The sequence below is a fragment of the Coregonus lavaretus genome (assembly GCF_964263955.1).
Source record: "Coregonus lavaretus genome assembly, chromosome: 18".
Lineage (NCBI taxonomy): Eukaryota > Metazoa > Chordata > Actinopteri > Salmoniformes > Salmonidae > Coregonus > Coregonus lavaretus.
The window spans coordinates 14,946,332-14,963,685 of NC_140005.1; the positions used below are offsets into that span (position 1 = coordinate 14,946,332).

At 41.5% G+C, this 17,354-nt stretch overlaps 1 protein-coding gene across 1 annotated transcript in view; it reads left to right on the forward strand.

Annotated features, from left to right (window-relative positions):
• Positions 1–17,354, forward strand: part of ush2a (Usher syndrome 2A (autosomal recessive, mild)) — a gene marked incomplete at both ends in the record, with an annotated part of 418,741 nt that overhangs the window by 362,396 nt on the left and 38,991 nt on the right. Inside the window, 3 exon segments of the mRNA XM_084181556.1 lie at positions 5,799–5,906; positions 6,093–6,276; positions 10,742–10,899. Coding sequence (XP_084037682.1) covers positions 5,799–5,906; positions 6,093–6,276; positions 10,742–10,899 — 450 coding nt within the window.

Here is a 17,354-nt window from a genome sequence, read left to right on the forward strand (position 1 = left end):
ATATTTTTTATTAAGTCATACAGAAGTGTTACATTGCGTGAAGTTTAAAATGCATTTTGTCATTACTAAATGTGTAATGTGATATATTTGTAAATTTAATTTTTTTTAACAAAAAAACTAACGTTTGATTAATAAAATATTTAATCAGTCGTCTTCCTCAAATTAAGGGTATGATGACACAATCTTTGCAAGAGGGAGGGAATCTGATTGCATTGGTCCTCAGCTCGCGGCTCAGTCATTTCATTCAGGGTAAATGGAGTTAGCCGTGAGTTAGCCTGCCCCGAAGCAGGTTAGTTCTGAAGGATTTGTTGCCATAGAAATGTACCTGGCTAAACGATGAACAACTTTCGTGTGACCGGTTAGCCCGAGTTGAACTCAGAGTTGACCAAAGTTACCTTGCTAACTCCTTAAACCTGCTTCGTAGGATACCCCTCAGGTCGCTGGCGACACGTGTACACACACACACACACACACACACACACACACACACACTGTGTGACCGTGTGCGAAGAACCACAAAGACTCTGTCTCCTTGTCCTTTGTTATTGTAATGAATAATAGCTAAATAAATTACAGACGTTATTAGTAATAGTTTTAAAGTGACACCCCACACCCCAGGGGTAGTACAGAGAGAAGGAAGGAAAGGTAGATGGATGAAGAAACGTTTTACATGAGCAGAAATAATTGACCTGCTTCTCATGTTAAATGTTTAATATGACATAATTCATTTTCCCTTTCACAATGTTAGAACACATCCCTCAGACCAAGCATAAAATGTATCACTCTTCATGTGAACGATAGATATATTATATCTCTTTAAAATCATCTAGCTATTATTTTTTATAAAGAGAATACGGGCAGTTTAAAAAACAATCTCACTTGATAGTTGACCTCTGTTGAAATTGTAACATAAGGATGGAATTAAATGTTGTTTAACAAAACAGAAATCTGTTGTGATTAAGGTTAGTATTTTATTTGCTCATGTATGAGTATGAAATACACACTTTTATTATACAATATAGAAATGATCACTGTTGAATTAAGAGAGGAGAAAAAAGCGCCAAATCCCGTGTCAATCAATGATAAGTATTGCTATCATTGGTGTGTATGAGTTATTGCTCACAATTATATAGATTATATTATTAATCATGCGTTTAATTGAGCGTTTGTAAGAGCATTATTAATTCATTACAATAGGGAACATTCTCTTTTATTTATGCTTCCTCTCAATGCCCCATCCGCACTGTTCCACTTTCATTGATTTTATATGAAGTTATCTACTTTATGCTGGATATTTAGCTTGTATTAAGATATTTCAAGTCTTGAATTGGGATTTAATAAATTCATTCTAACCCTGGAGAAGAGGAAGAAACATATTGATCACACGTGGGTAATATTGTAGTCACAATTTAGAGGATTATATTTAGAATATATCATTCAGTCAACAGAATTAAGACTATAATTTAAATTCAATTCAATTATGCTATTTGATTTACATGACCGCTAAATATAATGTTACAAATAAATACGTTAAATATTAGGGCTTAAATGGGTATCCGAACAAAAATTGAATCTGTATTTTTTAGAGACTGGGGTTGCTCCTCTGCCTTTGTGGTTTTTCCCACTGCAACCTCGGAACAGGAAGCCTTCGTATTTGACCAGGTCACAGAGGAAGACTGAATGCTGCTAAATGTTGCTGAGACAGATTTAACACAGAGAGAAGGATAAAGGGAGAGAGTCAGAGAGAGGGAGAGGGGAAGGGGGATTCAGGGACACTCAGCGTTGAGACCCCCAAATTCCCTCTCCCCATCCCCCTGTTTGTTCCCTTCCCCTCCTCCCCTGTTTTATCCCAGATTATGCAAGTGGGAGCAGGCAGAGGGGTGGGGGAGAGGGTGTGTGTGTGCGTTTATGTACGTGCGTGTATGTGTGTGTGTATAAACCTGATCTGGTAAAGTACGTTAGGGGTCCTCCCATAATCCTCCAGACAGACAGACAGACAGACAGACAGACAGACAGACAGGCAGGGCATTAAGGAGCCATGACAGGAAGTGAACTCTTAATTATTTAGAGGTGTTATCAATGCACCAGGAAAACATAGGCCCTCTTTCTCTCTCTGCTCTATCTATCCCTCTCTTCCTGCTCCTTTCTACTGTATCTGCATTTCTCGCTTTCCTTCCCACTATCTTTTACTCATTTGATGATACAAACAGAAATATAATGATATTGTTTACTGTTATATTGCAGTTAACAGAAGCAAGAAGCCTCTCTTCTCTCTCTCTCTCTCTCTCTCTCTCTCTCTCTCTCTCTCTCTCTCTCTCTCTCTCTCTCTCTCTCTCTCTCTCTCTCTCTCTCTCTCTCTCTCTCTCTCTCTCTCTTTCTCTCTCTCTTGGTCTCAGGTATGTGAGGTAAGGCACTTGGGGCCCTATAGTGCAGTCATCATGCTCTCATATTGTATAATGCAAACAGGGAATGGCAGCTTGTCAATAAAATACTTTTCTACATGTTATTACCGCACACCTCCCCTCTCCTGGACACTACTATTTGGGTGACAGTTACGGCATTGTTTCACTTCGTGTTAGCGGCGCACTGCAAATGGGCTGGCCAGGACTCCCTGGGCTGCCTGCCTGCCCGCCTGCCTGACTGTTAAAATGAAGGAAGTTTTCTCCCTTTATGTTACTTAATTTATTTATTTTAGAGGGGACGTCGGCCATCTTTTCAGCAGGGCAACAGTGTCCCCTTGAGGTGTTGTGTGGAAGTTGTTCTAGGAGAGCGGGGATCACACGGATAGAGTGTGTGTGTGTGTGTGTGTGTGTGGGATGGGAGGCACACGCTGGAATGATTTAGTATTTGTAATTAAAAACAACAGAATGAAGGGTCACTGCCTGTGTTCAACAGTCATTTATTGAGTCCCAGCTTTGGGACGAAAAATTCACGGTGATAAATAAATGGCCGTGGCGATATGAAACATTACACTGATCTTATGATTTAGACAGGATTGACACCTTACCACGGCTTGGTTATTTACTTGAGACGTTTTTATTTCTTATTGTGTTAATCACTAAATTAAATATGTGTAAAAATGTACTTTCAGATTAATAAACACACAATATTTATGAATTATGTGGTAGAGGGTAACATTTACATTCTTTATTTGTAGTTTACCATCACCTAGAATTGGTGACACATGGATACAGTGAATTGCTCAGAATTGCAACAAATGATATCACATTAACGTTGTTAACAATGCTAGAATACACACTCTGACACACACAATGCTTGGTTACATTGTGTAGTGAAGCCTCAACGTTGCCGGTCTGATGCTGTCCCTAGTGTTTAGTATGCTTGACAGAGTTCTTCATTTAACCCAAACCCAGCAGAACGTTGTGGGAACATTGATCTGGGGTTGGGTTAAGTAGGGAGGGCTGTGTAGCATGTTAACTAGCCTGGCCGATGGAAGAAAGGAAGCCGTTTAAACAACATGACTGAGAGGCATACAGGCATATTTCCTGCTCCACACCACACAGCCTAGCCCTGTATGGACACTGTTCTCTCTGTCTCTTCTGAATTTCAACTAAATATACTTTTTTTATAAGTTTGCTTCTGTTAACTGCAATATAACAGTAAGAAATATGATACAATATAAACATGTATTTGTATGAGTGGGAAAAGAAGGATGGAAGAAAGAAAGCTATTATATTTATGGTTACATCATCATACCCTATAAATATATCCCTTTTATTGTCTGCAATTATTCATTTTGTTTGTTTTATCAAGTCATCATTGGTAATAGTTTTGATATGATATTGCTCCATTTCTAAATTAGCTGGTTAGCTGGTTATTTTTATATATGCTGTAAAATAATTACTTAAATTATTTTAATTTAGAATCTAAACATTGTGCTGTATCGTCATCATATTTATGTTGATGGTTGTAATTCTAAAGGCAACAACTTTACACGATCAGATTCAATATTAGAAGTCAAATTTAAAATGTGTATTTTATTTGTGGTGAATTTGAACATGTTTGGCCCTGACCCTTTTAAACGGGGGAAGGATGGCTGTAGAGTATATCAAAATGAATCTACATAACAGAGTGGCAGACAGACAGACAGGGATATACAGCGTGTACATAAATAAATCATTGGGACAGTGCCATAACGTTAATGCATACAGAGGTATTATAATTATAATAGATCAAAGGCATTTACAGTGTGGAACCTATCCTGTGTCACCGTTCATCTTTATGTTGCTTCATTATTGAGTTATGTCATACATAATTTAACATGGAGCGCTATGGATCCTTCCTCAAGCAGATGGAGATGGGATGCTGCCCAGATTAAAGGGCCATGTATACGGGGCGCTCTCTCTTTCTCTTTCCATCTCTTCTTTCTTTCTCTGTCTTTCAGGCCATCTGTTCTTTCTGTTGAAGTCAGAAGTTTACACACACCTTAGCCAAATACATTTAAACTCAGTTTTTCACAATTTCTGACATTTAATCCTAGTAAAAATTCCCTTTCTTAGGTCAGTTAGGATCACCACTTTATTTTAAGAATGCGAAATGTCAGAATAATAGTAGAGAGAATGATTTATTTCAGCTTTTATTTCTTTCATCACATTCCCAGTGGGTCAGAAGTTTACATACACTCAATTAGTATTTGGTAGTATTGCCTTTAAATTGTTTTACTTGGGTCAAACGATTCGGGTAGCCTTCCACAAGCTTCCTACAATAAGTTGGGTGAATTTTGGCCCATTCCTCCTGACAGAGCTTGTGTAAATGAGTCAGGTTTATAGGCCTCCTTGCTCGCACACGCTTTTTCAGTTCTGCCCACACATTTTCTATAGGATTGAGGTCAGGGCTTTGTGATGGCCACTCCAATACCTTGACTTTGTTGTCCTTAAGCCATTTTGCCACAACTTTGGAGTTGCAAACTGTAGACTGGCTTTTTTATGGCGGTTTTGGAGCAGTGGCTTCTTCCTTGCTGAGCGGCCTTTCAGGTTATGTTGATATGGGACTAATTTTACTGTGGATATAGATACTTTTGTATCCAGCATCTTCACAAGGTCCTTTGCTGTTGTTCTGGGATTGATTTGCACTTTTCACACCAAAGTACGTTCATCTCTAGGAGACAGAACGCATCTCCTTCCTGAGCGGTATGACAGCTGCATGGTCCCATGGTGTTTATACTTGCGTACTATTGTTTGTACAGATGAACGTGGTACCTTCAGGCGTTTGGAAATTGCTCCCAAGGATGAAGGTCTACAATTTCTTTTCTGAGGTCTTGGCTGGCTGATTTCTTTTGATTTTTCCCATGATGTCAAGCAAAGAGGCACTGAGTTTAAAGGTAGGCCTTGAAATACATCCACAGGTACACCTCCAATTGACTCAAATGATGTCAATTAGCCTATCAGAAGCTTCTATAGCCATGACATCATTTTCTGGAATTTTCCAAGCTGTTTAAAGGCACAGTCAACTTATTGTATGTAAACTTCTGACCCACTGGAATTGTGATACAGTGAATTATAAGTGAAATAATCTGTGTGTAAATAATTGTTGGAAAAATTACTTGTGTCATGCACAAAGTAGATGTCCTAACCGACTTACCAAGTTTGTTAACAAGAAATGTGTGTAGTGGTTGAAAAACGAGTTTTAATGACTCCAACTTAAGTGTATGTAAACTTCAGACTTCAACTGTATTTCTATCACGCTCTTCTTCTCTCTTTCGTTCAAGTAAGTATCTTTGTATGTGTGTTCAGTATGTGTGTGTAAGTCTGTTGTAACATTGTGTGTGTGTGTTTCAGGTCTGCAGCCCCACTCTGACTACAGCTTTGTGTTGGTGGCCTGTACAGCGGTGGGCTGTGGAGCTAGTCAGCCATCTACAGGACGCACTCTGCAAGACGCTCCCACAGGTACACACAGAATAATAAACATTTTCAGTTTCCATTTTTGTTTGATTTAGATTTGTTAATTTGTACATCATAAAAAAAATTATTCTCTCTCTCTCTCTTCCTCTCTCGCTCTCGCTCTCTCTTTCCCCCTCTCACTCCCTCCCTCCCTCTCTCTCTCTCTCCCTCTCGCCCTCTCTCTGTGTCTAGGTGTGTGGTCCAGCCCTAGACATGTGGTGGTGAACTCTACAGCAGTAGAGCTGTACTGGGACCAGCCCTTACAGCCTAACGGACATGTGGCCAGCTACCGGCTACTCCGAGACGGTGTGACTGTGTTTGCTGGAGACAGCCAGGATAACAACTACACAGACACACAACTGCAGCCCAACACCAGGTATGGTAACACACACATCTACACATTTACACACACATGCACACCCACACATCTACAGCTCAGGTCAGCAACTACACACACCTAACAACTCATTAACCCCCTAATCATGACGGACTAAAGCCAACTGCCTCCTCCCATGTCCATCCCCACTAACCACCACAGCAGATAGAAAGCTACTGACTAGGGTTATCTCTATTGTATTGTAGAGACTTAGTAATACAACAAAAAACTGTATAGCGCCAATCCATCTGATAGTATATGGATATGAATGCCCTCCGCTATGATGTCTGCTCTGGCCCCGTGCAACGCCAGGGTTGTGGGTTCGATTCCCACGGGGGGCCAGTATGAAAAAAATATGTATGCACTCACTAACTGTAAGTCGCTCTGGATAAGAGCGTCTTCTAAATGACTAAAATGTAAATGTAAAATGCTCCGTACCTGTGTGTTAGGGTCATGATGGTAAAGCCTATCCTATCAGTCCAGCCACGTTGCTCTCTTGCTCACTCGATCTCTCCCTCTCTCCTTTTCTCTCTCTCTTGCTCGCTCTCTCTTTCTCTCAGGACTCACTTGTGTTTGTGTAATTTAATGAATCAATATTTGACTGCTGTATGACAGATGACGCACGCATGATCATACACACGACAAACCGCCAGGCTCAATCTGATGACCTGTTTGTTTGTACACACTATCCCATTTTGATTTATACATTTATTTTTATTGAAGCTTCATTAATCAAGGTTAGTCTTAGTGAGATTGCATCTGGTTCCCAGGAGGGAACAGTTTAAAACGTGTATTGAGACCTTGCATCATTCTTAGGTTCTTTATGGACTCAGAGATCAGTGTGAGCTCTGAGTTCAGTTAAGTTTTAATTGAACTGACACTAACTCTCACGTTGCTCTCCAATGTATTAGTTATTTTGTCCTATCTGAGAGCTCTTGACTGGAGTTGACATTGAGTAGATGATGAGGAGAACTGAGTAGACAATGACAGGCAAAAACAACGGAAGGCAAAGTGGCTATGTGTACAGTACCTACTGTATGGGAGAATACTAGAAAACACACATCCACAATAATGCCACAGCGAAAGATCATTCAAGGGTTTATGTTTGCAAGAACTGTCCCACATTCCTCTGTTTGTTTACCTCCCATCCTCTGGGAGAAGAGACGTGTGATGAAAATGTTTCCTAACACCTGAAAACACACACTTTGTAATTCCAGATAACAAGGAGGCATTCCCGTCCCAACCCCTCTCTCCTTTTCTCACATTTCCCCATTCTCCCTCTCTCCTTTTCTTCTCCCAATTTAGCCGGAATTACACAGAGAGCACTGGCCCTATTATTCTAGAGTGTGTGTGTGTGTGTGTGTGTGTGTGTGTGTGTGTGTGTGTGTGTGTGTGTGTGTGTGTGTGTGTGTGTGTGTGTGTGTGTGTGTGTGTGTGTGCGCGTGCGCATGTTTTAGTGTAAAGTGGTCTGCTCGATGGTCATTGATTATTTATGACAATGTTGATTAGCTGTCACTTACCTCACCAGAGAAGGAAGTGTCTGTGATGACTGGGGTATTAACCTCTCCCCCCCCCCATTCTGCTCCCTCAGGAACACACACACACACAAATGTATATACGCACACATTTCGCTTGATATCCCCAGACTGTATTGTTGGTAAAGTGTTGGTCGGCTTTCTCCCTGAACTGTGCTACTATAAACTCTTTCTTTCTTTCTCTCTCCTCTCTCTCCTCTCTCTCCTCTCTCTCCTCTCTCTCTGTGTGATGTTATTGCAGTATCTATATGAAACATGTGGCAGAGTGACAGATCAGTGGTTTTAATGTGTTTCAGTGCGCTGGTCTAACCCTCTACATAACTGGTAATGGGCCTGTTTAAAAGTGGCCCGCACTGGAACAATAGCTAATGTACAGCTATTAATGTGTGTGTGTGGACTTTATAGAGAATTAAAGGCTTTCAATGTTAAATGTGTCCCACTTAAACAGCTTATGTAGGTCTTAACACCCGCGGCCCTCCGCCTTTAAAAGGCAAATATGTCTTCTGATGTCATGAATGTGCGTGTGTGTGTGTGTGTGTGTGTGAGGCTTTGGAGGCGTCACATTATCACACACACACACACACACACACACACACACACATATCATATGTAGGATATTAGGGTAGTCTTTATAGTGGGGCTATGAGGGGTCAGCTGGTGTATATTCCTCTCAGGGGTCACACCCTGCTGTTCTGCTGTAAATGGCTCAACTCCTTCATTGAGCACACTAAGACAAAAGGATAACATACCCTTAATGTAAATACCCTTGGGATTTAAATACTGCTAGGAATAGGGAAGGTGCTTAATATAGATATTATAATGATTCTATTATACTGAACAAAAATATAAACGCAACATGTAAAGTGTTGGCCCCATGTTTCATGAGCTGAAATAAAAGATCCCAGAAATGTTCCATACGCACAAAAAGCTTATTTTTCGAAAATGTTGTGCACAAATTTGTTTACATCCCTGTTAATGAGCATTTATCCTTTGACAAGATAATCCATCCACCTGACAGGTGAGGCAGATCAAAAAGCTGATTTAAACAGCACGATCATTACACAGGTGCACCTTGTGCTGGGGATAATAAAAGGCCACTCTAAAATGTGCAGTTTTGTTACACAACACAATGCCACAGATGGCTCAAGTTTTGAGGGAGCGTGCAATTGGCATGCTGACTCCAGGAATGTCCACCAGAGCTGTTGACAGATAATTGAATGTTAATTTCTCTACCATAAACCGCCTCCAACGTTGTTTTAGAGAATTTGGCAGTACGTCCAACCAGCCTCACAACCGCAGATCACGTGTAACCATGCCAGCCCAGGACCTCCACATCCGGCTTCTTCACCTATGGGATCGTCTGAGACCAGCCACCCGGACAGCTGACGAAACTGTGGGTTTGCACAACTGAAGAATCTTTGCACAAACTGTCAGAAACTGTTTAAGGGAAGCTCATCTGTGTGCACGTCGTCCTCACCAGGGTCTTGACCTGACTGCGGTTCGGCGTCGTAACCAACTTCAGTGGGCAAATGCTCACTTTCGATGGCCACTGGCACACTGGGGAAGTGTGCTCTTCATGGATGAATCCCGGTTTCAACTGTACCGGGCAGATGGCAGACAGCGTGTATGGCGTCGTGTGGGCGAGCGGTTTGCTGATGTCAACGTTGTGAACAGAGTGCCCCATGGTGGCGGTGGGGTTATGGTATGGAGAGGCATAAGCTACGGACAACGAACACAATTGCATGTTATCAATGGCAATTTGAATGCACACAGATACCGTGACGAGATCCTGAGGCCCATTGTCGTGCCATTCATTCGCTGCCATCACCTCATGTTTCAGCATGATAATGCACGGCCCCATGTTGCAAGGATCTGTACACAATTTGTTTTCTAGTTCCCGCTAATATCCAGCAACTTTGCACTGCCATTGAAGAGGAGTGGGACAATATTCCACAGGCCACAATCAACAGCCTAATCAACTCTATGCGAAGGAGAGGTGTCATGCTGCATGAGGCAAATGGTGGTGACACCAGATACTGACTTGTTTTCTGATCCATGCCCCTACTTTTTTTAAGGTATCTGTGACAAACAGATGCATATTTGTATTCCTAGTCATGTGAAACCCATAGATTAGGGCCTAATGAATTTATTTCAATTGACTGATTTCCTTATATGAACTGTAACTCAGTAAAACCTTTGAAATTGTTGCATGTTGCGTTTATATTTTTATTCAGTGTATATACACTGAGTGTAGAAAACATTAAGGACACCTGCTCTTTCCATGACTTAGACTGACCATGTGAATCCAGTTGAAAGCGATGATCCCTTATTGATGTCACTTGTTAAATCCACTTCAATCAATGTAGATGAAGGGGAAGAGACAGGTTAAAGATGGATTTTTAAGCCTTGAGACAATTTAGATTGTATTGGATTGTGGATTGTGTATGTGTGCCATTCAGAGGGTGAATGGGCAAGACAAAATATTTAAGTGCCTTTGAACGGGGTATGGTAGTAGGTGCCAGGAGCACCGGTTTGTGTCAAGAACTGCAACGATGCTGGGTTTTTGACGCTCGACAGTTTCCCGTGTGTATCAAGAATGGTCCACCACCCAAAGGACATTCATCCAACTTGACAACTGTGGGAAGCATTGGAGACAACAAGGGCCAGCATCCCTGTGGAACGCCTTCGACTCTTTAGTCCATGCCCCGACCAATTGAGGTTGTTCTGAGGGTAAAATGGAAGGTCTCCTTAATGTTTTGTACACTCAGTGTACAGTATAATATATCTGCAGAATTTTCTTTATTATTCTCCGTGTGTATGTCTGTACGTGTCTGTGTCTCTGTGTCTATGTCTGTGTCTCTGTGTGTGTCTCTGTGTTTGCCCACCATGTAACACTACAGACTCTCTCTCCACTCCTCTCCCTATCTCAGGTATGTGTTTGTGTTGGAGGCCAGTACCAAGGGCGGTAGTGGTTTGAGTGACAGGTACGTTGTCCAGACACCAGTCTCCTCCCCTCTGGGAGTCCCGCCCCCTCACAACGTCACCGTGTCCGGCCCCCGCTCTCTCTTCATCTCCTGGACACCCCCAGGTCAGTGGCTACCCCCTCTCCGTCTACCCACTACTCCCCCTATCTGGTTGTCCAAATATGTATGTGTTTCAGCCAACTCACTGCCATGTTGGTTCATTGTCATGCCGTAAATGAGTGGCATGACAGCAATAGTCAGCAGTTGGCTGAAGCACATATTATCTGGACTGGAGTCAGGCTTTCCTTACCTATGATGTGGGAATGACTTCCCTAATGCAGTGGTTCACCAATGGGTAGTGGCTCAGGTCCTGTAGACTCATATATGCTATATATCAATTTGTAAGTCGCTCTGGATAAGAGCGTCTGCTAAATGATGTGAATGAATGAATGTAAATGTAACATAACTATGACAAAATAAATGTGACCAACCCAACCTCTCAATGAGGCTGTTTGTGACCTCTGTCTCCTGTCCCTAATCCACTAGTCTCTGCCTCCACACACACACACACGCATGCACGCACGCACACACACACACAGACGCACAATTTGTTAATATTCCCATCAGAGGTCCCTTTCCATAATTCACGCCAACTGTAGGCTGATAGGTCATTCAACATTCATGAGTTCCAGGATGTATTGAGAATGGCCTGATTATCTTAACAAATGAAAAATATAAATGATGCACCTTACCTCATAGCTTTCTCCCTCAGCAGATGTAGCCTTCTGCCGAGACACACACACACACACACACACACCTTGCCCGTATTACTCCCTACTTTGATCTCTGCCAGGCTGCCTCAGAGGTTCAATGGGAGCTCTCCTTAAGTTATATTATTTACAACTAATCAACAGCTTTACACTTTCCCACTTTCAATTCCACACAGAGCCTAATCAGGGGTAATGGCAGCCGCAGCAGCCAGGAGAGACCCTTCAGTAGCAACCTGTCACGCACGCACGCACCCTTGAACGCACGCACATAATTACCTCCCCACACACGCACACACACACACGTACACACATGCTTGAACACACGCACATAATCACACATGCACGTACAGACACACACCCCAAACCCTGGGTCCAGCAGCCTAACCAAGCGTGAGAGACCAGGCAATACTTCCCCTATTTTAGAGTCAACCTGTAATGACGCTAGAATAGCCTGCCTATGGATATGTCTGTGTGCTATTTCAGGACCCTCTAATAGTAAACACACATAATGAGAAGATAATATTTATAGATGGATTACTTCAGGCAGACAATCATAGCCAAAGCCTGCATACACACACAGCCAAACACTTACAGACGCACACACACACACACACACACACACACACACACACATACACCACACACACACACACACACACACACACACACACACACACACACACACACACACACACACACATACACATATTGGGGATCCTAAATTGGGGATCCTAATACAAAACACGTACACAGAGGGTGAGAGGTGATGCATCCTGCCTTGACCTCCCATATCTCCTCCCACCTCTCTGCAAACAGACAGTTATCTCTTGGTCCTGACTGTTCATTGTCTCTCTGTTCTCATCCATACCAGTCTCTCTGTGATGCACTGTCCCCCTGACCATCTGACCATGTTCAGATCCTACTAAATTACCCACAATGCCGTAGTAAATCCAGTGCGTGGCGAGCGTCCGTGGCCAAAGGCAGGATAAATTAGAGAGCACTGATCAATAGAACAGAACCAGCAAACGCCGGTTTATTAGTCCCCCATCGCACAAACAGTATTTTGCATGTAGGGCCTTTCTAATAGTGAACCACCTAATAAGCCAAATCTCAATATTTATCTGTGAGTTACTTTGCTAGCTAGCCACATTACATTCAACAGACAGGAGAGATGTCATGGGAATACAAAGTAAGAATGCTCTCTCTCTCTCTCACATTCTCTCGCTCTCTCTCTCTCTCTCTCACATTCTCTCTCTCTCTCTCTCTCTCTCTCTCTCTCACATTCTCTCGCTCTCTCTCTCGCTCTCCCTCTCTCCCTCTCTCTCGCTCTCTCTCTCTCTCGCTCTCTCTCTCGTTCTCTGTCACGTTCTCTCTCTCTCCCCCTCTCTCTCAAATTCTAATTCAAATTCAAGCTGCTTTATTGGCATGAAAAACATTGCATCAATATTGCCAAAGCAACAATGTATACAATTGTCATAAAATAATAAATAATAAAATATAAAATGGTAGTAAATAATAATACAAAAAAATAAAATAATAATAACAACAATAAAATGGTAACAGTCAATAGTATAAATATAATGCATATAAAAGGCTAAACATGGAAAATGAAACTAAAACGAACTTATAACTAACTGTCATTCTCACCATTACATCAGCACTACAACTACCATCATCATTACTACTACTAATACCACTACCATCATTAAACTGCTATCATTACCATCACCCCTACTACCCGTAACACTACTAATTTGAATAATAATCACAACAACAATAATAATAATAATAATAATAATAATAATAGTAATAACAAACCTACTAATAATAACTAAGTTACTGTTTACTATGCAGATATTATTCAGTGTCCCTCAGGCTATGGCAGTCAAATACATATTTGGCTGCAAGAGGAGCCGTTACTCCTTCGCCGATGAGTATTTTTTGTTTTTCCTCTGGGTTTAATAAGTTAGAATTTGGAAGAAATTTAGTAATTTCTGTGAATAATGAATCTCTTGGTGAGGAATATTTATCACAGTAAAGGAGAAAGTGCATCTCTGTTTCTACCTCCCTGTTGTGCAGTGACCACATACACGCTCCTCTTTGGGTAGCAATGTCTTTTTATGTCTGCCGGTTTCTATTGCCAATTGGTGGTCACTCAGCCTGTACTTGGTAAGGATCTGTCTCTGCTTTGTATCTGTGACAGAGTAGAGATAATCAGCCAATTCATATTCTCTGTTTAGGGCCAGATAGCAATTTAGTCGGCTTTGGGATTTTGTTTTGTTTTTCCAATATTGTAAATATGAGTCCTTTGATTGGTTCATGATTTTGTTTATTTGAATTCTTTCTTTTGAAGCAGTGCTGGTGTCAGCTTGGTTGGTTAGGTCCAACACCAGCTGACTGAGAGGGCTCGTTTCTGGGCTCAGCTCTTGGGTTTGAATTGCTTTAAATTGGAGACTTGAATTTGGACTTGAATTTAGATGTAGCCAAAATTGTAATGATATTTTCTGTATTTTCGTTACCACTGGAAAGCGGCCCAATTCTGCCCTACATGCATTAGTTGGTGTATTTCTTTGGACTTGTAGAACTTTCCGACATAATTCTGCATGTAGGGCTTCAATTGGATGTTTGTCCCACATTTTAAAGTCCAGTTTATTGAGTGGCCCCCAAAGCTCACTTCCGTAAAGAGCTATTGGTATAATTTTGAATAATGTAATTTTTATTGCATACAATGACAAAGGTATGAGTAAATTCTAGTGTGTTCAATTATGGTGTTGTTCAAGGTGAATTTATATTTGTGTTTCTGACATTGTTATTTTTTCTGGAAAATCATGATTTTAGTTTTTTTGAAATTTACAGCCAGGGCCCAGTTATGGCAATATTGCTCTAGAATATTAAGATTCTGTTGAAGACCTTCTTTGGTTAGTGATAGAAGAACCAAATCATCAGCAAATAGCAGATATTGTACCTCTATGTCAAATAGTGTGAGTCCTGGGGCTGCAGAATGGTTCAACATGTCTGCTAATTCATTGATTGTCACGAAAATGTTGTTATCTCAATGGTTGAAATCAACTACTTCTCAAGTTTTGAATAATTCCCAGAGGTTGTGAGACTCTAGTTAATAATGAATTAAACAAAGTCCCATTTCTGCAATGAATCAGTTTCTTTATTCAAGAGAGCTCTGCCCCAAAATGGGTGCACAGTCTTTTTATACTCATACACACACACAAAAGTTCTTATCATAGGCCACTCCTTGCTCAGGCAGGCTGCATTTTTTCCCATACATAGTTATCGCGTTCTCACAATATTCTGCAAGCCTCTCACTCCCCTTCCCTGTGTGGGGACATTTGTTTTTGAAACCGGTCTCTGTTATTGGTTTCAACGTTTGCGCTTCTGCTTGCCTAACTACAAGAGACCATTGGGTGGTTGCTTTTAACTTTTAGTCATTTAACTTATATAATTTCTCTATCAATCCACCCTTGACTAACATTTAAAAACACATAAACCAAGAAAAACATTTTGATATTCAAATCCACATTAACTGAAGAGATCAAACACAACATCCAACTATAACTCTTCCTTTGGACATTTTCTTCATAACATGATCCCAGAACACATTCCTAAGCAAAAATGGTCTCATCTAATCTGGGAGATTCAGGATCGAATTGGTCAGCATCGTCCACCAGTCCTGGAGGCATGTAGTGTTCATCCCATTGGTCTGAGTCTGGAATGGGTCCATACCTCACCATCTGTTGGGTCACTACATTCTCCAACGCCTTGCTCACCAAACCTCGGACACAGGGAATACAGTGGGGAAAAAAAGTATTTAGTCAGCCACCAATTGTGCAAGTTCTCCCACTTAAAAAGATGAGAGAGGCCTGTAATTTTCATCATAGGTACACTATGACTATGTGAGAAATGACAGACAAAATGAGAAAAACATTTCCAGAAAATCACATTGTAGGTTTTTTAATTAATTAATTTGCAAATTATGGTGGAAAATAAGTATTTGGTCAATAACAAAAGTTTCTCAATACTTTGTTATATACCCTTTGTTGGCAATGACACAGGTCAAACGTTTTCTGTAAGTCTTCACAAGGTTTTCACACACTGTTGCTGGTATTTTGGCCCATTCCTCCATGCAGATCTCCTCTAGAGCAGTGATGTTTTGGGGCTGTCGCTGGGCAACACGGACTTTCAACTCCCTCCAAAGATTTTCTATGGTGTTGAGATCTGGAGACAGGCTAGGCCACTCCTTCGTTGCCCGGGCGGTGTGTTTGGGATCATTGTCATGCTGAAAGACCCAGCCACGTTTCATCTTCAATGCCCTTGCTGATGGAAGGAGGTTTTCACTCAAAATCTCACGATACATGGCCCCATTCATTATTTCTTTTACACGGATCAGTCGTCCTGGTCCCTTTGCAGAAAAACAGCCCCAAAGCATGATGTTTCCACCCCCATGCTTCACAGTAGGTATGGTGTTCTTTGGATGCAACTCAGCATTCTTTGTCCTCCAAACACGACGAGTTGAGTTTTTACCAAAAAGTTCTATTTTGGTTTCATCTGACCATATGACATTCTCCCAATCCTCTTCTGGATCATCCAAATGCACTCTAGCAAACTTCAGACGGGCCTGGACATGTACTGGCTTAAGTAGGGGGACACGTCTGGCACTGCAGGATTTGAGTCCCTGGCGGCGTAGTGTGTTACTGATGGTAGGCTTTGTTACTTTGGTCCCAGCTCTCTGCAGGTCATTCACTAGGTCCCCCCGTGTGGTTCTGGGATTTTTGCTCACCGTTCTTGTGATCATTTTGACCCCACGGGGTGAGATCTTGCGTGGAGCCCCAGATCGAGGAAGATTATCAGTGGTCTTGTATGTCTTCCATTTCCTAATAATTGCTCCCACAGTTGATTTCTTCAAACCAAGCTGCTTACCTATTGCAGATTCAGTCTTCCCAGCCTGGTGCAGGTCTACAATTTTGTTTCTGGTGTCCTTTGACAGCTCTTTGGTCTTGGCCATAGTGGAGTTTGGAGTGTGACTGTTTGAGGTTGTGGACAGGTGTCTTTTATACTGATAACAAGTTCAAACAGGTGCCATTAATACAGGTAATGAGTGGAGGACAGAGGAGCCTCTTAAAGAAGAAGTTACAGGTCTGTGAGAGCCAGAAATATTGCTTGTTTGTAGGTGACCAAATACTTATTTTCCACCATAATTTGCAAATAAATTCATTAAAAATCCTACAATGTGATTTTCTGGAATTTTTTTTCTCAATTTGTCTGTCATAGTTGACGTATACCTATGATGAAAATTACAGGCCTCTCTCATCTTTTTAAGTGGGAGAACTTGCACAATTGGTGGCTGACTAAATACTTTTTTTCCCCACTGTAAGACAACAACCACATAATACAAGCATACCCATACAGGTTATAGCAGCCCCCAAGACAGTAGCTACAATAGTTTTCCATTTTCCAAGGATTTCATCAAACCCTCCGGTCACAGAGGTATTAACCCCAGAATTCTCAGTCCATTCCTCACTTAAAGCTGTTAACCCCGCCAGAGCTCTTGTCACAGTACTGTCCGGTGCTGTATTGTTGGGGATAAATGTACAACAATGTCCCCCCACCATTCTACTGACACCACACTTCTCTGCCAGCAACATATCGAGAGCCAACCTATTTTGCCCGGTCATGAGGGAGGTGGTGGATCACTGATCTGAGATTCCCTTCACCGCATCTCTAGTCTGGTTTACGAATCGTTGCTAATTATAATAGATATAATTGATCCAATCCACATTTTTATTGATCGCTACCCA